Source organism: Lissotriton vulgaris, chromosome 5 (assembly GCF_964263255.1).
Source record: "Lissotriton vulgaris chromosome 5, aLisVul1.2, whole genome shotgun sequence".
Classification (NCBI taxonomy): Eukaryota; Metazoa; Chordata; class Amphibia; order Caudata; family Salamandridae; genus Lissotriton; species Lissotriton vulgaris.
This window is the reverse complement of record NC_141693.1, coordinates 111,845,740-111,866,845: the sequence shown is the minus strand read 5'-3', so window position 1 is coordinate 111,866,845 and position 21,106 is coordinate 111,845,740. Positions and strand designations below refer to the sequence as shown.

Genomic DNA, 21,106 nt, shown 5'->3' with positions numbered 1-21,106 from the left:
ATCATTGGCCTAGTACTAAGTGGAGATAACTGTCTGGTTGGTCTGGTGAATTTTTACAATGCAGTTAACCCTTGTTCAGCTCCTAGTTCTATATTAGCACTAAATGTATTTATTAGTACTTCGATGAAGGAATGTCTCCATAATCTCATGATAATAGGTGATTTCAATGATCATCCATGCGGGGACCCCCTGTTTTAAAATCTCTCAGATTTGTATTGTGAACGTTTATAGGGAATGCATCTGGAACACACATCGGAGGGGGAACCCTTCAAGGACCTATTGACCAACTTGGATTTATCACCGACAATGGCATTGAGGGATCCTTTTAAGTGCTTTGAGATTCCCACTTTCAAGGGTCATGGGAAGGGTACCTTCATTGACTATGTTTTGCTTTCTGTATCAATGCAGACTTTTGTGGATACTTTCATCATTGAACACAGTGATTTCAGTGATCACAACCTATTGACTGTACTTCTGAGGGGCCCCTGGGTGGCCAAGGAAGGTTGGAATTGTACCACTGGTAGGTTGAGCACTACTGACGGCAGAAGACGCCTGAAGTGGTCTATGATCTCCCCAGACCGGTTGTGTAAAGACATTAAGGATCACTGTACTGAGGAAATTGCAAAATGTACTCAAGAAGGGCCGGAACCACGTCTGGTCCTATGTGCTTTCCAAAGTATTTCAGATAAGGTGTCTCAGTTGATGTCAGCTCCAGTAAAGCGTTCAGAGACCAGGGGACCAAGATGGTTTAATCAGGATTGTTCTAGGGCCTCACGTAATTTAAGGACAGCCCTGACAACAAAACCCAGAATAAAAGAGAATATCCAACAGTGTAGAAAAGAATACAAGTCCGTTATTAATAGACGTAAGGAGTTTTTAAGAGAAGAGGCATGGAACGAGATTCTCGAACCCTCTACTTTGAAGTGTAGCTCTAGATTCTGGGCGGTAGTAAAAAGACCTTTTTTGACCCAGGACCCAGGGGATGGACTAGAATGTTGCATAACAAAGGAGGAATGGGTAACACACTTCACGCAACTGTATGGTGGCACGTTGAATGTTAACTCCAATTCTCCTTCCTCTATTAGCGGTGACTATATTAGGTTTGATAGAGGAGAGGTCATTGAGGGCATAATGGGACTCACAGCCGAGAAAGCTCCGGGACCCGATGGGATCCCGCCAGACTTATATAAGTATGATCCCAGTTTTTGGGCACCAATATTAGAATCGGTCTTTAACGAAGCTGCTAAAATGGGCTGCCCACAGTCATGGAAGAAAATAAAATAAATAAATAAATAAATAATAATTTTGCATTGACTTTGGTTCTCAATCCTCGGCTCTCTCCTAATGCCATTTTTGTCTCTCTTCCTCGTTACATGATGAAAGTAAGGTCAGTCATGAGACAGACAACTCTTTAGCTCCATATTAAAATTTACATCATCATTTAAGAAAATAATGATGTAAATTTTAATGTGGAGCCAAAGAGCTGTCTGTCTCATTGGAATGAGAACCAAAGTCAATGCAAAATTATTTTTATGTTTAACCTGCAAGGAAGAGGATAGGCATACACCCCTAAAGTCAAAGCACGTGCCACATGCACACACCAAGTTGCAGGATGTACACATGGTTTCTGCAGCATGGTTAGTGCACTCCAGAGGCAAAGAACAAAAGCCTAATGTGTAAAACATGTTAGTTGTCGCTAAGCCCGCAAACCACGCACACACAGGCTGTGCAATGGAAAAAACAGTGTTTTGATATTTATCCCTTTTTTGTCTGAAACAAATCTTATATGTGACTAACTGATTAGTAGATTTCCTTCCCCAAACATAATCGCATTGTATGATTCTTCTATTTAGGAATGTTCATCTTCGGCTGGGTGTTCACCTAGCTTTCCTCCCCATTTATTGAATATAATCTTTGCTATTCATTCTGGTATTTATTTTTTTATCACCTGCTCTATTCTTTTTTTTAAGTTTAAAGAGCTTTATTGAAGCAATAAAAACAAAGGCACAATATATAAAATACTTATATAGATAAGAACAAATAGGTAACAAACTGAATATTTAATATGGTGGAATGCAAAACACAAGATATCTACCAATAATATACATTTCTCCAGGAGGGAAAAGCACTAATACAAAGTTGTACCATGAACTAAGTATCATTTAGCAATTTTCTGAAAAGGGGAAAACCAGAAAAAGAGAGAAAATATGAAAAAGAGAAAGAAAAGAAAAAAGGAAAGAGAGAAGGAAAAATAAGAAATGAAAACATGATATATCCTTATCCAATAGTATATTGAAAACTACTACATAAAAGCAATCCTATAAGTTCCTCCTAAAACAGAGTAAAAGCTATACAATGACATATAGAATAGTTATAAAAAGTGAAAGAAATGAAATACTCATGGTGGTTGATAAACAAAGGTGCTGTCCTTATTACGTAGTGCAGATGAGGATAAATGATTGGTGAGTGAAGACCAGAAGGCTTCCTTCTGAATAAGTTGCTGAGAGGTATTGACAAAAGTTCTATTCAGTCTATGATGGTAGCAAAGAAGGTTCCACCAGGCAGAGAAAGAGACCTTAGTGGCATCTTTCCAGTTAGAAGTAATTACCTGAAAAGCAATAGCAATTAAGAGGTCCACAAAAATGCCCACCTTGCGAGATCCAAACCAATTTATAGAATTACTTCCCAGGAATATGGAATAAACATCAAAAGGAAATTTAATGGAGCAAATGGAAGAGATTGATTCGCATACCTTGGTTCAAAATCGGGCGATATTAGGGCAATGAAAAAAGGAATGCATTAATGTGCCCACCTGCTCTATTCTCACAGTGGCCTGAAGTGAGGTGTCATATGTGAGAGGCATATGTTCAAAGGTGTTATCAATCTTTGGGGGGAATACTCCAGACTGATGGTTTCCCAAAAGCCATATTAATAGTAAAATCCGGCGGTTCTGCTCATGGGGGGATGAGGATTTCCTGAAAAATGATTGTTGAAGTGTGTGTTGTATCAATCAGCATTGAATGGAGCAGTAGAGCGGTTTAATAAAACTATCAAAGAGAGTTATCAGGCTATGGAATTTAGGTCTTGTTTGTAGTTGCTGCAGAGAGTTTTATGAAGAGGAGAAGGGTCGTGAGAAGGATGGTGTGGGCATTAAACTGAAGGGTCGTTCATCTAAGATTAACAGATACAGAGGGAAAAGAAGAGTCATGGAAGCAAGCGTAGGTACTAAATTTAGGGACTGATAACGAGTTTGGTGGTCCTGGTGTCGGCCTGCCACCACCTCACCGACAGGAGGACCACCAAGCCCGTAGTACACTCGCCCACCGGATTACGAGTGTAATCCAGTGCGGCAGGCAGTGTGGTGGCGGTCTTACGGGTGTGGTATGTTACGCTCATAGGAGAGCCTAACAGGAACACCGCTGCTGTGAGAGCACTGACTAAACATTCCTGTATGATGTGGCATTAGGAAGCATTTCCAGGGGGGGTACATTATGTGTCCCCCCCCTCCCCCACATGCACCCCCAGGCCCAGGAGCAGCAAGGGGCCCTGTTAGAACCCACCTTAGTTGCCTCTCTGCCTCCTTGGACCGCCGTACTCATAATTAGGCCTTAAGTCTCCTACAGACAACACTGTATTCGTTCCATTTGTATTTCCCTGTACATTACCTGCTTTGCAGTTCACTGTGTCACAGGGGTAGGCTTTGTGGTATCACTCCCTCCACAATTCAGTTTTCTCTGGGTGTTTGCTGTTTTTTCATGTCCTATCTGTATGTCTTGATCACATTTTCTATGTACATATTTCTTTTGCTTGTTTGTTTATAAAGGGAAGATGGATGGTATCATCAGAATGGGCTTTCAATGGTTCCATTCCGGAATGCTAGCGGAAGGTTAGAGCTGGTACATGCCAGGCGGGTCAGCTAGAGCTGTCTGTAGTGGTTGAGGTTCTTTTCGATTAAGCTGTTTAATAAATTCTCCTGTGTACATCCTTTGGGTGATGCTTCCAACTTCACAAGAGGCCATACAGGGCAAGGGTAGGCCCTTGATCGCTCATCAGTCCGTAGATAGCACCAGTGTATGGCTCTCCCCACTTGCACAGCTGGTGGCCTACAAGGAGCTGTGCTTAGATACCAGATGCTGCAGCAGCATTTCATCGACAAGGCAGAAGTGGCTCATGGTGCACACAGGAGACAAAGCAGGGCCTGTCCTTTGAGGTTTGTGGATTGCCTGCTTAGAAACTAATGTAAACTTCCATCTACCTCATTTCAACAGGAAAATAATTAAATAGCTTAAATGTGTGTGCTTACTGTTCTTGCTGCCAAAGTTGTCACAACCCTGAACGAGGCCTGTGGGAAAGCACAATAATAACCAGACATCAGGTCAATGTGTTGATCTTCCACCTTTTTGGAAGGGGTATTAGTGGACACAAAGAAACATAGGAGAAGCTCAATTGTATATTTTGCATGCATTTTAAATGTTCTTTTTAAGCATGGCTCAAAACTGCATGTGTGAACTTTTGAACTGCCGTTTTGACCTGGCAAAATAAACCTTTTGCCAGGCTAAACCTTCCTTTTTATTACAAATAAGTCATTCCAAATGTAGGCCCTAAGTGCTCACAGAACAGTGTGCGTTACATAAAAAAGTAGGACATGTGGGTTTAATGTGTACATGTACTAGCTGTGAAAAATTTCTAAAGTCCTTTTCGCTGTTGCAAGGCCTATCTCGTCCATTGATGAACATTGGGTTACCTTATTACATTTAATAAGTGCTAACTTTGGATTGGGAATTACATTTGTCCAAACACAACACTAGCAGGCAGTAGTGTGTACAGCATATGAATCTACAGCAGTAACAGCTGTAAACTATTTCTTACATGTAAATAACGGTTTTCCATTCTTAACATAAAAAATGATGGTCATAAATGAATTATTGGAGTCTCAGAGGATACGCATTTAGGGTGTCCTTATTTTTTCATTACTTTGTACACAATGCATAATACAATACATACGTTTTATTTTATTGTATTTAAATAATGCATCTATAAAATAACAAATATATATCGTTTGTACCATTGTTAAAAACATAATACATTTTACACTTTCTAGTAATTTTTAGTCAGACATTTGAAAAGAATACAAATTGGGAGTTTGGTAAAGAATTAATAGCTTTTTTCAGATTATGTAAAAATACGTCATTCTTCATTTGGAATATTTTGAAAAGGTATGGAGAGTGCTACAATGTAGATGGAAAGCATAAATGCGACACTAAACTATTTTACAGATTCCATGTATTCAAGAAGGTATAATATATCCTTTCAGTTGAATAAGAGAGTTCTCAAAATGTGATTTTATTTTCTTTAGTTAAGGCCAATAGCATCATGTTCATGGATATCATGATCTACAATGTTTTTGTCTGAAATGTAAAACATATTATAACAAAGGTCTAACATACCAGGCTTGATTCATAACTGCTGTGACATTCAGAGTCATAATTGATTGTTAAACACTCTCTTCATATATGTATGTTGCTCCATGTGACAATGGTAGAAAGCCATCTGTCTATGAAGTACGTTTCAGGGCACCACCCACAGGAAGATTCAAGCTCACTGTACAATATGTAGCTTGTGCATTTGCAACACACATCATTGGATACTTCCGGCTACTTGAATTACCCTACAACGGTTTAAAATGAAATTTTAAACCAGTATTAAATGAGAATATAAAAGTGCCTGCAAAGTGCTACATTTTCTTCCATATCTAACAGGTTCAGTGTGCTTCACTATGCGTGAAAGAATTTGAAGAGTTCCTTTATGCTAAGTAGTAAAATGTTCAGTCATTACTCAGTACAACTTGTGGCGAGGGCACCCAAAACAATGATAATTATCTCTAAACCATCCCCTGAAATTGTATCCATTAGAAAGTTGTTTCAGAATTCATAAATTATTCCATTCTGTTCGGCTAGCTATGTCCCTGACAGCAACCCTATTAAATGTATCCATACATTTCCGCAATGGATGCAAGTGAATTTTCCTAAAATTAGTTAATGTATCAAAAAAGGCTCTTAATATGTATCTAAATGTTGAGTAAGAAAATAGTCTAGAAATGTCATTGATTTAAATAATTTTAAAGAAGTTATTGGTATCTCATGTGTTTCCTTATTTCAAGTTTTTTAAGTGCTTGTGCTGAATATCTTTCAATTTCCTTTGTATTTCTACCCTTTTCTACAATTATTCCTTTTGTTCCTTATTGGATGTTCCTTTCACTCTACCCGTTCCTCATGATTTAATCATTTTCTTTCTGGATGTTTTAGTATGCCGTCCAGTTCTTCCTAATTTTATGTTATTTTCTTGAGAGGGAAAGACTATGGGAGAGCATGATAGAAAGAGAAGAAAGATAGACGGACAAAGATAGGGAGTGAAGCTCTCTGAACCCCCCCATATCATACTGTGACCTCTTCCCACAAGGCCCTCTCATATAGGTTTCAATACAATATCCCCAAGATGTGATGGTAACATAGCATATTTTGAGAATTGTGGCAGATTTTTAAATTAATCTGCCAATCAGAGCAGCAAATTGCCTATTAATATTCTCAGTCTAGCATTTCAATTCTCACAGCAATTGTTACATGCTTTCCCGGGTTTATCTCTGGCCCTTAACAGATGTTTACTGTATTAAAGGGGGTGAAGCAATATTGAGGAATGCAAGTGACCTTTGCCCCTGCACAACTTTCACTATATATCTGACATACAACTGCAGTATGTAAGCCTTTATCAAGAGAGAGTCACCCAGGATACTTCTCAACATTTGTTCAAAGTATGTAAAGAAGGCACATTGACTGTAGATAGAGAAGCACTGTTCTGGAGGATAGTCAATTTTAGTAGAACACCTCCTTAGTAAATAATGTGCCCTTTGACTGAAGGCCCAACTCGATCTTATGGATTCCTCCATCATTAAATACATAAAGTGATAAAGGGGCAATTTAAAAAACATTCAGTCCATTACTTCTCAACATCATAAATCTAATTAATCTTGAAATTCAAATTATGGCATTTTTATCACTCATATGTATTAATTCTAATGATATCATCTTTACTGAAACTTCAGATGACATACGGTGTAAAATCATGCTAAGACCTCCTTTTCAATGTTTACTTTAGTTCCTCAAAAAGGTTCTCGATGCTGGTGTTTTCGGAGGTCCTGACTATCTTGACCAATCTGTTGCCCAGACTACTGAAGAGCCCCGGGTACCAAATCTGGATCTGTATGTGTTGGATCGCTGGTGTACATCGCAGTGGAAAAGACCAAAGGAGCTTCCTCCATTAGTGCCATACAATGCCGCGTATGTAAATGAACAGGTTACACATGTGGTGGATGAACTATGGGTGAAGCGGGACCACTCATCTCTTCCTTACGGGCCTGCTACACCAGCAGCGTTTGACTGTGAGATATTAAAAGACAACATTCTGAGTGCAGAGAGCAAGAGAATGTATAATCAGGTACTGTATTTGAGTTCAGACCCTTTTCTTGCAAATAGGAATACAACTACTTTCTTTCTGAATATTTCAGAGCAGGCCCAGCGGGATTGCAACAGGTGGTAGGCTCAGAGAAGTTGAGGCACTTAGTGAAACTTCGAATTTGCCAAAGCTGCAGTCCTCTGCTCCATTTAGCAGTTGGAGAATTGTTGACTGACTGTCATTAGAGACTCCTCCAATATGGCGGGTTCTCATTCATTGACAGCAGCCCATCCGCCTCATGGCTGCTGCCTTTACTGTGTCAGAAACCCGCCCTAGTTATGGGTCTTCCTGATATAGATTTGCTTTGCCGGCAGACCCAGACTGAAAACCTATGAATGGCCCCCAAGCACAAGGAAAAATGGGCCATTTATGTTTTTTGTACTGCAAAAATAGACCATGGTTTTGGGGTTTGCTTCTGCAGAATGAAAAAAGGCAAATTGGGCTTCCAGTCTATGGTGTCCACAACATTACAGTTTTTCTGAAAGCACTTTGGCTCTTCTGTATAAAGCAGAAAGGTATCAAGAGCAATCAGCATAGCTTTTGTTATGGTTGAAGATAGCTGTGTGATGCTGGAATTAGACAGGTTTCCTTTTCTCTTAGTATTTCCTGAAATTCAAGAACATGGGGGGAAGTAGAAGCAAACAGCACCACAAACACTGATCAGAAAACAGTAGGAAAACATAATCACAGTTAGAATCATTCGTACATGGATGAAATAGGCTCATGAATAGTTACCTTGTTATTTGTTTCCTTATTAATATGTTGATTATTATGAGTAGTAATGGCAGGTATCCTACTAGCAGAAGTTGTGTGAGTTTGTCTTTCTCTTCTTCAGGTGATATTCGATTTGGCGCAGGAGGTCCTAGAAGCTAAATGTCCATTTATAAAAGATACCATGATTCATGCATGGGAAAAAGAGAAGGCAGTCTCTAAGGTCTACAAGCATATGCATAGAAAACCAGATGTGGATGAAGTCAAGGTACAGTAGTGTCTGCGCCATAAGAACGTCCAGCTTTTTTCTTCACCGAAAAGATCCGCTCTTAGAGAGTCTGTGCCAGAATTTAGGATACAGCAAAATATTTGTAAACCCTCATAAACATTGCACCCAGAAACTGATATACAAAAATATAAGCACCCATTTCAAAGTTGTCTCCAATCAAAGAAGCTCAGTAAAGGGCACTGGTGTCTACGGTAAATAGTAGAATACAGATATTAATGGTCTAACATTGGGACATGTGCTTTTCTGAAATTAGCTATAATGACTATTACCTATTCCAAATTACCTCAACAAAGCCACTACCTTGTTCGCTATTCAAGTGTGTGCTATTGACACATCAGTGGGCAAACATTTTGCATTTAAAATCATTAAAAATATATAAATGAAATGCAATGTATAGTAATATAATATAATAATTGTCATTGGTTTAATGTTGGGATTTACCTTGTGTTTAAGGTTATCATTGTTTATTAATAATTTACCATAATGAAATTAATATCAAATGAAATTTAACCAAGGTCTGAGCATTATTTATAGTAAAGGTAATTTGTAGCGCTGTTTACATTATAAAACAAGTTAATTAGCTTAATTACGATTTTGAAAATAAAATTCAATAATAAATGTCTGAGTGTGTTAAGTTTGGTGATATATTTTATGATTTAATGTAATTTGAAAGAATAATATATTAAGTATTAGTCAGGATTTACATAGGGAATTAGATTTGGAATGGGGATTCCTTTTCTAAATGTAAATAGGCTTACATTGATTTTATTACGTAAATATAGTTATACCCTTTGTATTGGCAAAGGATAGAGTTATGGTTAAAGGCAAGATAATGCCTTTGAAATGGATTTCATGTAAATAAACTGCTTAATATTAAAAACAACAGATTGGAGGAATATTTAGTGTGATAAATATGGTATTGGTGCTTTATTGAACTTACCTAACTTTAGATTAAATAAATGTTATTGGTATGTATATGGCTAGGGTGAAGCTTTAGTGATGCGGTAGCGATCAAAAGGAGAAGATTGTATGTTTGATGTTAAAGTTAAGCTGATGGAGTAGTGGTGGAGGAAGAAAAACTGAGTTTATGGTACAAGAGGTAGCTGCAGGAGAGGTTGTGGTATATATCATTTTAAATACACAGGGCCAGTTCACAAAAACATTTAGAAATATGCACTCTTTAACATGTGGACAGATTTATAAACTTTCTGAGTTCACAGAATTTTCTGTAAAGTTCAGCAGCCACATCCCAGCAATTATCCTCGCATCTGTCTTAAGCAGCGACGGCTCGTGGAGGGAGTTACGGTGGGGCAGGAGGGTGGGGAGGGGGAGGCGCAGGGTGGAGGTTGCTAAAAACCGGCATATGGATAATTGCAGGTAAGTAAACAATTTAATTAATAAAACGAATTTCGTAGTGCGCCTTGCATCGCAAAATGCAATGCAGTGCGAGCTACGAAATTCGTTTTATTAATTAAAGTGTTTACTTACCTGCAATTATCCATATGCCGGTTTTTAGCAACCTCCACCCTGCCCCTCCCCCTCCCCACCCTCCTGCCCCACCGTAACTCCCTCCACGAGCCGTCGCTGGTCTTAAGTGCAATTGCTTAGCTTAAACAGACCTGAAGGTGACATGCTCTGTAGCTTTTGTATGAGATTCCTAAGTCATGGCTAGCCCTGGACTCTGCAGAACATTGCAATTGGAGCAACAGTTTAGCGCTCAACATTCATACTTACATACACACTATAGGGGAGGTGACCCTAAATATGTTACCTTGCTCGGGCGACAGTGAAGGAATACATTCAGGGCCTGATTACGATGGAGTTCTGAAATCATTCCGACCAAATCAGTTTGGGAATGCTTTCCTACCGACTCGGATCGGGAAAGTCTGACGGACCAATTACGATGCATCCGGATGCTTACAGATATTATTCAGTCGGACTCCCTTGACTTCAAGTTCTGACCGAATGCATAGGCTCCCATTGAAGAAAGGGGTGCTGGGGAAAATCGGAACTCTGTGGCGGGCACCCCCTAGTGCCTGCCACACTGTGCATGGCTGGTAAGAGGGGGCCCACAGATACTCCTGCATGCCTGATTAGGAAGGGTCCGGGTGCAGGGGGGCCCATTACAGTCTGATTCCGACTACCGGTTCGAGTTGGATGGCATGATTTGGAAAGGCTGTCCGAATCCAGCATCGTAATTGGTCATTCGGAAATGCGGCCCCTAAAGACATATGAGTGTGCTATATACAGCTCAATCATTCCGAATGCCGTCGGGCTCAGATTAGGATATTCCTAAAGCCTAACTCGCATCGTAATTGGTCAGTCGGAAACCTTTCCGATTCGGTCGGAAAGACACATTCCTAATCCTATTTGGATGGAGCAATTGGCGTTAGGAGGCCTTCCAAACAGCATTGTAATCGGGACCCTAAGGGTTCAAATAAGATTAATGACCTGCCACAGATACTCTATGCATACATTCCTCTATATGTGACATAATTTATAGAGACACACACACACTCACTTTTTCTTAGCTGCAATTGGTATGTTTTCTAATGCATTTTCTCAAATCTGCATTCACCCCTGTGTTCAATATATCAAATCCCTTCATTTAAAGTAATGTCCACCAGTGTGTCATTTGTAATTTCATCAAAACTTTTCTGTCCCTGTAGTCTTTATTGGCCTGTTTCAGTTCCTACCCACACATAAACAGATAGTGTTACCATGTATCAAAGACCAGCATAAGCCTAGTGATGCCAGTAATACAGAAAAGTGTGACTTTGTTCTGTTGTGCTAGAGATTCATTAATGTCCTTTCTTTAGTCTTCTGTACAGGCAGAGATTCTTCGGATCCTGAATCTAGAACAGAATGACCTCGAAATTAAAAGAAAACTCTGCAAACTGCTGAAGGTTGGAAGTCCAAGAAGAGATCGGGTTGACATTCTTCTGGTATGGCTTGGTCATTTCGGTATTTTTGTAGTCAAGGCCATTGCCAACTTAGCATGGACCAGTCTGTATGCATGTTCCATGGTGAAGCAATATTCTGGAATTCTCACCACTTTTCAATATTTGCATCAATGTGGGCAAGAGATATTACGGAAAATGTTACTTACCACGTACGCATCTGTTTATAGCATGTAAGGCTGTAGATTCACATGCTCTGAAATACTCCTGCCATCTACTGTTTTTCTTTGAAGAAGGCTTTCAAATCATGAGGTATAGTGACTCCTCCCTTAGATCACAATGCTCATGGGCACAAGCTCAACTGTTAGACTGCTTTTCGCACAGCGGGTGGGCGTAGTGATGGAGCTGTAGTTAGGACAGCTTTGGTGACCATGCCTAAGTTTGTGCTTATCAGTTTGAATATGTAAATATAAATAAAAAAAGACGAATATCTGCAGCAAACACTGGTTCCCGTGCAGGCGGGTGGGCGCCTGTGAATCTACAGCACTGTACAGTACTAACAGATGCTTATGTGATAAGTAACATTGGGGCATATCAGCAAGGCCAGGCGATAATTATCGCTAAGCGCACTTAGCGCTAGGATAATCATCGCCTCCTAACTCTGGTTCCTATCGCGAAGATAGCGTGCTATCAGCAACGCATACCTCCAATGCGATAGGAATCCAAGCGTCAGCTGGAAAAGAGTGTGATTATTGCTGGATATCCAGCGTTAATTGCACTGCAACCAGCGATACCTTGCTGATATGGTAGGGTGTTCTTAGCCATGTAATCCACCTCCCATTGGATTACTTGGCTGAATCAGATTACAAGCAGCCGTAAGGAAAGTAGCGATAACTGTGGTTAGCGCTACTTTTCTTATCGCTCTGCCTCCTAGCGTTCAGCTTGATAATTGGAGAAATGTCGCTTAGCGACATTTCTCCAGTTATTTCGGGGAGGAACGCCCCCTTTGCATCTCATTAGTGATGAATAGCTGGGTGTTGTTGTAACTGGCGCTAAGTCAGCAAAACATGTGATAGCGTGTCTTTGCTGATAAGGCGATGAAATTATCGACACTTTTTGCCCGAAAACGGACGCAAAAGCGGCGATAATTTCATAGCGCCGCCTTGCTGATATGCCCCTTTTTTCTTTCGCAGCATGTGTAACTGTAGATACACATATTCTGCATAGAGTGTAAAACACTGCTCTCTTAAGCAGCGGTCAGCCAGTGGATGGCGTAGATGTTAGGGGAAAAAACCTTGAGAAAGTCTGGCCATGTTTAGGTGTAGTGTAGTTCCTATTTTCCCTATAGGCCCTGCGCATTGGAATAACATAAACAGCAGTGTAGACGTAGGAGTGCGGTCTTCTAGGTCTCTACTGACTATGTTAGACTTAATTGGGTTTGTACCAGCTAGCTCAGAGGTCACTGGAAACTTTCTTGACTGAATAGGAAGTGATCAGCTTCTTTGGCTCAGACAAGAAGGGATTCAGTTTTCCAACAACCGCATTAACATGACAACTTTGCTCCTCAGATAAGAGTCAATCTCTAGAGTTGTGTGAAACAATTGACAGCTATTTCACTCAGTCAGTTGTGCAAGATTACTTTCACCAGGATGCAGAGAATAGAGAGACAGGCGTTTTCAATAAAAGGTATTATTTATTGAACAGTCTTCCTTCTCATGCAAGAGAAATGAATTGCCACAATTGCAAGACTTGTTATTATAAAAAGTGCGTACATTAAGATCAGTGAGTAAAGGAAACAGGAGTATAACCCATAGACCAGAATGGGACTGGGTGCGTAAATTGTAATAAGAGACAATGTCCCACTAGGTATCAATCGTAAAGCCAGTTCAAAATTATGCATACAGTACGTATTGCAAGAAAGGAACACCAGGGAGTCTCAGTACATTTTGTGAGAGGGTTATTAATCACCAATTGCATTAGACAAGGGAAGCACAGTTTAAAGGCAGCACTGTACATGAAAAAACATCATGAAGCAACCCAAATGACACTTGGTGAAAGTGTGATGACGCAGTGATAGTGACGACGCAAGTGAAGGTGAAAAGCAGCGTGGTCGGCGCAAAGTGATAAAAACAATCAAAACAAGGCTTTCACATTAAATATATACAATTAGACATGTTGAATTTGGGATAGTGATAAGCCTATTGGTAGTGCGCCGTGAAATCGCGCTGTTGTTGTCGACGGCGTTTCGATCCTCTATAATTTGGGATCCTCTTCAGGACAGGGTTGGCGTTGAGTTAAGGTGCTGCATGGGAAAAATAATTAATATTAGATTGGGTAGGAAGCGGAGGCTAAAAAAGGAACGTGGAAGTGTGCAGAGTGATCTGGCGCTTTACAGTTAACATGAAGTTTAGAAAGGGGGGAAGGGGGGGGGCGGGTTGGGGGTTTTTTTACATAAAGGAAGAATCAATATGTGTGGCCAGTGGGGGATGGCATGCCATTATTGGTGCTTAAGGCAGGTGAGACTGGAGTGGAGGTAGCGCGGGGGAAAGGGGAGGGAGGGGGGGGGGGGAAAGAAAGGGCAAGGGTGAAGTTAGACCAACCTGAGCATTAAGTACACTAACTGGATCCAGTGGTGGCTAGTGGGTCCGGGGCCTCCTACACATTTAATGGGTGTAGTTTCAGGTAATGGTCACAGCGCCTGAAATTAAGAAAATGAAGCATCGATCGGTCTATGCGTTTAAACCAACAGGCAGGTGAGGTTACAAATTGTGCTTAATTCCGCCGAGTTACGGTCGGTTATAGCAGGTACCTGAATCGCTGGAAGCAGTGCGTTGCAGGTTAGGAGTCAAGCGATCACGCTGGGCAGTTAGGCATTTTATTCCGTTTGGGTGGAGTGCCTGAAGCGGGGGAAAAGATGCAGAGAGTAATTAGGCGCTATGGTATACGGTCCGGAGCGGCGGTAACAATGGTAGCGCGTGTTATACCAGGCAAGGGATAGTTAGTTACCTGGGTAAGTCAGGCAGCGGTTGCCGATCAGATCTGGGAAGTAGCGTCCCGTGCAGAGTAGCGGGAAGACTGCCGGTCGCGAGCCTAACCAGGAAGTAACCTGGTGTTCCTTTCTTGCAATACGTACTGTATGCATAATTTTGAACTGGCTTTACGATTGATACCTAGTGGGACATTGTCTCTTATTACATTAAGATCAGTATCACGAAGTAATACAGTAAAAGCATTGATATGGTTTCTTAGCCATAAGATGATTAAAAGGAATAAAATATATACATTCATATATACATTTGGCTAACGACCTCAACTGGTGCTTCTAACTACGCCTACCCCAGTGTACCTGACCTAAGCCTAACACGTGGAAGGGAGTAAGTAAGTAGCAAGTTAAGTTAAGTTGGTTTTGCCAAGGTTTGCTTCAAGAATTCTCTCTAAGGGTTTAGTCAGCACCGTACCTTGGGAATAGAATGTTGGAGGTCTGGTATCTCTTCTCAGGACTCGATATTTCAGTCACCTGCAAGGGTAGGCTGGAAACGCCGGAGCTGGATTTTCTCGGCAGCTCAGCGCGTCAAAGAGGAGGGGCAGCGTCCGTGGGCTTTCGCATCTGCTGGGCTTTCTGCAGAGGGACAGTTGTTTCTGCTCCTGTATTCACCACCACCGCTGTGTTTGCTTAAGGCAACGTTGGTATTATTTATACCTGAAAGGTGCCGAGTTTGACGTAAGTTGTGGACATAAGACGTCAATAAAGATGTCACTAAGAACTCGCCGTTCTTACAGTGCTCGTTAGGAGTTCTATTACAAATCAAAACAAAGCTAGCGGGGCTTTCCCAGGTTGCTGGAGGTTTGAAGTGTCGAAAGAACTCGGTGTGCTATCTAGGAATCTAAGGAAGTGACTCCTGCTGTGTCATGGACTGACATGGACTGCAGAGGCGACTTGCTGAAATATGGTTTTGGATATTATGCCATTATAGGGATATGTATTGATTATAGCCGTATAGGGGCATAAGGTCATGATATTGATCGGGGTACTAGATAAAACACAATACCCACTCAACGAATTCATGTCCATCAAATTACTAAAAACTAAAGCAATAGGATGCGCGTGTATTCCTACCCACCCCAAAATACATTTTGTATTTGAAATGGCGTACATGAAATACATGAGAATATAGGTACTGTACTTTATAAGCATATTAATTATTCAAAATCTATGCATATATAACACAACACCCACTCAACGAATTCATGTCCATCAAATTACTAAAAACTAAAGCAATAGGATGCGCGTGTATTCCTACCCACCCCAAAATACATTTTGTATTTGAAATGGCGTACATGAAATACATGAGAATATAGGTACTGTACGTTTATAAGCATATTAATTATTCAAAATCTATACATATATATATAATCATTTCGAACGATTATGCGAAATAACACATGAAATGTCTCTGAATACAGAAGAGAAGGTCGAGACTACTTCATCACATGTAAATACAATTGCTGTAAAAATGTACTAGAGGTTGAGGTAATATATTGTCTCTAGATGCACTAAAAATAGAAGCTCTGTTCTCTATGAATAGTTTTACTTTAAGCAAAAGCATTTGTGCCAGAAAAAGGTAAATATTTTGAAAAAATGTCCGATTTCAAAAAAGAATTTTCTCAAGGAGAGCGGGGAAAAATAGTTCCAAACGCTTTTCATTAGCTTTTGTTTATCAAAGCCGAAGGCCGAATTTCAGAGTTCATGGGAACGCTGTGCGCCGGAGTGTTTTCCAAAAATCATTGTTTCTGTTCAGGGGAGAACATCATATCAGACAGGCTCCCAAAGAATAGCTCTACATATTCAGGTGACAGTTCGACCAGGTTTGATAGTGCTGTAACCTGGCAGTTGTGAGAATGATTGCTATCATCGATGTCTGGATCAGCAATGCTCACAGAAGGTCGTACCTGGGTGATGCTGCTTTCACTGCCGCCACCTAGTCGTAGCGCAGGAGTTTCAACGAATGCCGTCATCAGGTTTGGTAACCGCTGGGGACAACACGATGCATGAGCCATTACAGGACTTAGCAAAGTATCGATATCCATTGGTACAGCCGATGGTAGTGCAAGACAGGTGTCTAACACGCATTCCTCTCCGCATAGCATACATCGAAGCACAGGTAAGATGCAGGTCTGCCATATAGGTCTGAATGAAAGAAACCAGGTCATGTTCAGATCTCTCAGCCGTGATGCGGTCCCGGTAGCGCATTGCTAGGATCGTTTCTTCCATCCTTGCCGGAGTCATGTCTGTGTTTTGGCTTGCCATATCGGAGCAGAAGGGTCAAAAATAAAATGCCTGCTACGAGTCCCAAAAGTAGTGGTAGGCCGCCAAAGACCGAATGGACAAAATTTGGAATTATGCCCAGGATTGCTTTGAATGGTGTTAGCAGTCCCGAAAAAATCGTCTTAAATACATTCGAGATACCTACGGCATCCGACATATTTAGGATTTGGCTCAACATTTCCACGAAATGTACAGGGCAATTTGTTGATAAAAGTTCATGTATCTCCGAGGTTGTCCTTGCAACCAGGAGATCATACGTCTCTTTTGATGACGTGATGGGCACTGTTGTCTGCAAAAGCACAGACTTCATTCTGTTTAAAGTATCAATTCGTATAGAAGAGATTTTCAACGGAGGCCAAATAGGAGTCTCTGAGTCTCCAGGGCCGTTTGGAAACAATGCTTGCATACAGCAAGTGACCATGGAAGACACGCTAACGAGATATGCTTTCCCTGGCACTAAGCCACAAAAGCTGTGGTCCGTTATTAGAATGTAACTCCCATTAGCAAGTTGTCTAAAGAAAGGCTCTATCTGTTTTGCAGGTGTGACGTGCTGGTGGCATGAGAGGTTGTTTGAAGTCCCTTCACAGGCCCCATGTAAATTAATACCCTGGCACAAAAGTATACCGCTTAGTGAATGTTTGCAATTTTCACCACTAAGAAATACATTTTTGTCGTTGTCACTATAGCATGTGTGTGTATATGGTAATTTCCATGATGACTTAATGTACCCTTTACCCAACCTTTCATACTGGCCTGTCGGTATATACTTAAGGCAATTTTTAAACCGGAAAGTTGTTATCGGAATTGTGATAATCCTGTGTATTATCCATTCAATGACAGGACTTTCTGACATTGTCAATGGTAATCTCTCAAGTTTTTCAATGCTCAGAATTGTATAGTCTGCTCCTTTTTGGGCTAAACTGATTTGTTTATCAGTAAGGTTAAAAACAGAAAACAATGACGTTATGTTGATTAGACGCCATGGCACATAGCCTGAATGCAGATTTTGCAACGTCCAGCCTAGCTGTACAATAGAACGTAATTGGGACTGGCCATGTTGTAACATTAGCAGGTCCTGATCTATTATATCGATGGCAGATGATACAATACTGTCCAGTGAATATATTCTGGAGGACAGAGTCATTAACCCATTGTCCACAACAGAAAGTGATTTTTCCAAATTAATACGAGCAATTTCTCGTATTTTCTCTGCTGTTTCAATTTGCATTACTTTCCATGCCTCATTGTATGCCGCATATACACTTGCCGCTATGAAACGTTTTTGACGCTGTTTGCGTGGTCCCATAATGAAATCACGCAAGTCAGCACCCTCTTTAAGTAAAGATAAGTGTTGCTTAATTTCTGCCAGTGTTGATGTTTCTAGCCATTCGAGGCAGAGTTTCCCTACACTGTATGTTATTACTATCCCTGGATGTTGTCTCTGGGAGTATCTAGGGTCTGGTCTGGTCATTTTTAACCCCTGTGTTTTGTTCAGGAATCTATCTTATTATTATTATTATTATTATTATTATTATTATTATTATTATTTATTTTTGTAGAGCGCATAGTCACCCTGAGGTATCCCAGCGCTAGGAACCCTAACTCTTCAGTTCAGCAGGCCAGGGGCAACAAAAGGGGGGGGGGGACAGAGAATAAGTGTAAAGGGAGGGCATGAATCATTAGGGAAAAAGATGAGTCTTTAGCTGCTTCCTGAAGCGCAGGTATTGTGATTCGAGTCGCAGGTCGCGGGGGAGCGAGTTCCAAAGGCGTGCAGCTTGGACCGAGAAACGTCTTCCTCCTGATCGGGCTTTCTTGAATCTGGGGGTGGTGATGAAATTTTCTGTGTCCGACCGGAGGGATCTTGTAGCTTTATAGGGAGTGATGAGTTTACTAAGGACTGGGGGGCCTTGATTTTGCAGTAATTTGTGGGCTAGGCATAAGGCCTTGAATTTGACTCGCTCCCTTATGGGGAGCCAATGGAGGAGTTTGAGAGCAGGTTTAGCGGAAGTTCTGGCAGGGGTATTTGTGATAATCCGGGCAGCGGTATTCTGGATTCTCTGAAGCTTGTTGAAGGTCGCTTCAGGAGCGCCTAGATAAATCACATTGCTGTAATCAAGCCTCGATATTATTAGGCCTTGGATTAGCAATTTCTGGGAGTTGAAGGGTAAGAGGGGCAGGACTTTCCTCAGAGATTTCAGGAGCCCGAAGCAGGTCCCGGCTACTTTCTTTGCCTGTACTGTGAATGAGAGGTCAGTGTCGATCCACACACCCAGACTTTTTACCTCTGCTTTTGGGTTGGGGGGGGCCCAGACAGGCTGGCCAGATGTTCGGGGAGAGTGAGATTCCTTTCGGGCCAAGAAGCAGGACTTCAGTTTTCGTCCCATTTAGTTTTAGGGCTGACCTATTCATCCAACAGTGGACCTGCGTAAGGCAGTTGAATAGGTCAGCGGTTTGTTGTCTGGGGTGGGACAAAGACACCACTAGTTGTGTGTCGTCAGCATAGCTGACGACGCTCACTCCGAATGGGGTGATGACCTCCTCCCATGTGGACATATAGATATTAAATAATGTGGGGCTCAGGGAGGAGCCCTGAGGCACACCAAATTGGAGGGGCATTTCGGAGGAGCAGGCGTTCTTCTCCCAGATCTGATAGGTCCGTTGAGCTAGAAAGGATGAAAGCCAGGATAGGGCTGAGCCTTCCACACCAACTCTTTTAAGTCTTTTGATGAGGAGTTGGTGGTTGACGGTATTGAATGCCGCACTTAGGTCGAGGAGGATCACTGCCACTGATCCTCCTCCATCCAATAGTGCTCTGGCCTCCTCTACCGCTGCCAGGAGGGCGATGTCAGTGCCCTGCCCTGGTTGAAAGCCCGTCTGGGAACTTTTTAGCTTATTATTGACCTCCAGAAACTGCGAGAGTTTCCTATTGACCAATTTTTCAGCAATCTTGCTGACTCCTGGGAGTAGGGAGATGGGCCTGTAATTAGTATCTTGACAGTTATTAGTGTCTGTTGGCCAGATTAACCACTTTTTCCAATCAGGATGTGTTCTGTTTAGATGTAAAATGTGGGATACGTCTAATTCAATATCTGTTGTTGCAATATCAGGTAATGGCTTCGGAATAGACGGTTTGTTTAGGTCCTTAATCTTAGCTAGGCCAAGACAGGTTGTCTGCTGAATTGTGTCATTTAAGAACATTATTTGTTCTGGGATCATGCAGGCTCGAAATAATGCTTCTAGGCCTTGTACCTGCCAATCTTTTGTACCCCAGATTGTTTTTGTTTCAATGTTATTTTTCCAGAAATCAAAACCAAATGTAATCATCTTTTCATAAAATGCTTCTGAATATATCAATTTAGTATTTGTCAGCATGGTTTTCGTCCCTGTTTTATCCAACAGTTTATAATAAAATGTTTCAGCATTACTTGTGTTAAACCCTGAGAAGTACTGGAATTTCTCATAAAATGTTTTTGAACTGCTTTTGGGCAGTGTTGCACAATGCTCCCATTGGGTATATTTATAAACATTTCTAGGTTGAGCAGTTTTATGCAAGTAATGGTCCGCGAAATGTGAAAAACAGTACATTTGTTCATAATTAGATGAACCTTGTAAATAATCATGTTCTGTAAATTTTGCTGACAACACTAAATCAGACATCATATTATTTATACTTTCAAAATCCCAATCATCAGAGAATGTACTTGGTTTTACAAAGTCACTTAATGAAACCTTGAACTGGTGAGGATATTTCAGGTTCTCGACCGGGCCATATATTTCATAGTCAGTCTTGTCCCAAACTACCCCGCCGGGTATTGGAATGGCTGTGACATTCACTGATGATAGTTCCCTTTTCTCGATGTGAGATGACTTGTGTGGCTTTAGAACTAAGTTGATGTTCTGACTTGCTGTGTCCATTGAACTGTATTTTCCCTCAATGAATTTTCCCAAACAAAGTACCAATATGAGCCAAAGCAGCAGGAAAAATACACCTAGCCCAAACCAAAACTCTAACCATGGAGAAACAAGATAAGTTTCCTTAAGTTGCTGAAAGAGTTCTGTTGCCTTTTCTTTAAAAGTCTTTGTTTCTGGCGTTACTTCAGGGTCGCTTGGATCTTCAGAAAAGTTATCGAAATTGATGAAGTAGCCAGAGGCAGTTCTATCCATTGTAGGAATAGCAATTCCCCTTTGATTTTCATTAGCACATTCTGATGCCACATCATTGTAGATTGGTGTTTCACGATGAACTGATTCAATTTGAGTTCCATGGTATTATTGCATAGTCCTTCTTTGTGCACTGCAGGTTTATCAAATGTGATTAGTCTTTCAGTTTGAACCTCTTGGATTGTTGCAAATTTGGGTATTCTGTTACTT

At 41.0% G+C, this 21,106-nt stretch overlaps 1 protein-coding gene across 1 annotated transcript in view; it reads left to right on the top strand.

The window, feature by feature from the left end:
• Positions 1-21,106, top strand: part of CCDC187 (coiled-coil domain containing 187) — a 296,756-nt gene that overhangs the window by 260,859 nt on the left and 14,791 nt on the right. Inside the window, exons 32-34 of the mRNA XM_086919347.1 lie at positions 7,153-7,491; positions 8,345-8,488; positions 11,329-11,454. Of these exons, the coding sequence (XP_086775473.1) occupies positions 7,153-7,491; positions 8,345-8,488; positions 11,329-11,454 (609 nt within the window). The remainder of the gene's footprint in view (positions 1-7,152; positions 7,492-8,344; positions 8,489-11,328; positions 11,455-21,106) is intronic.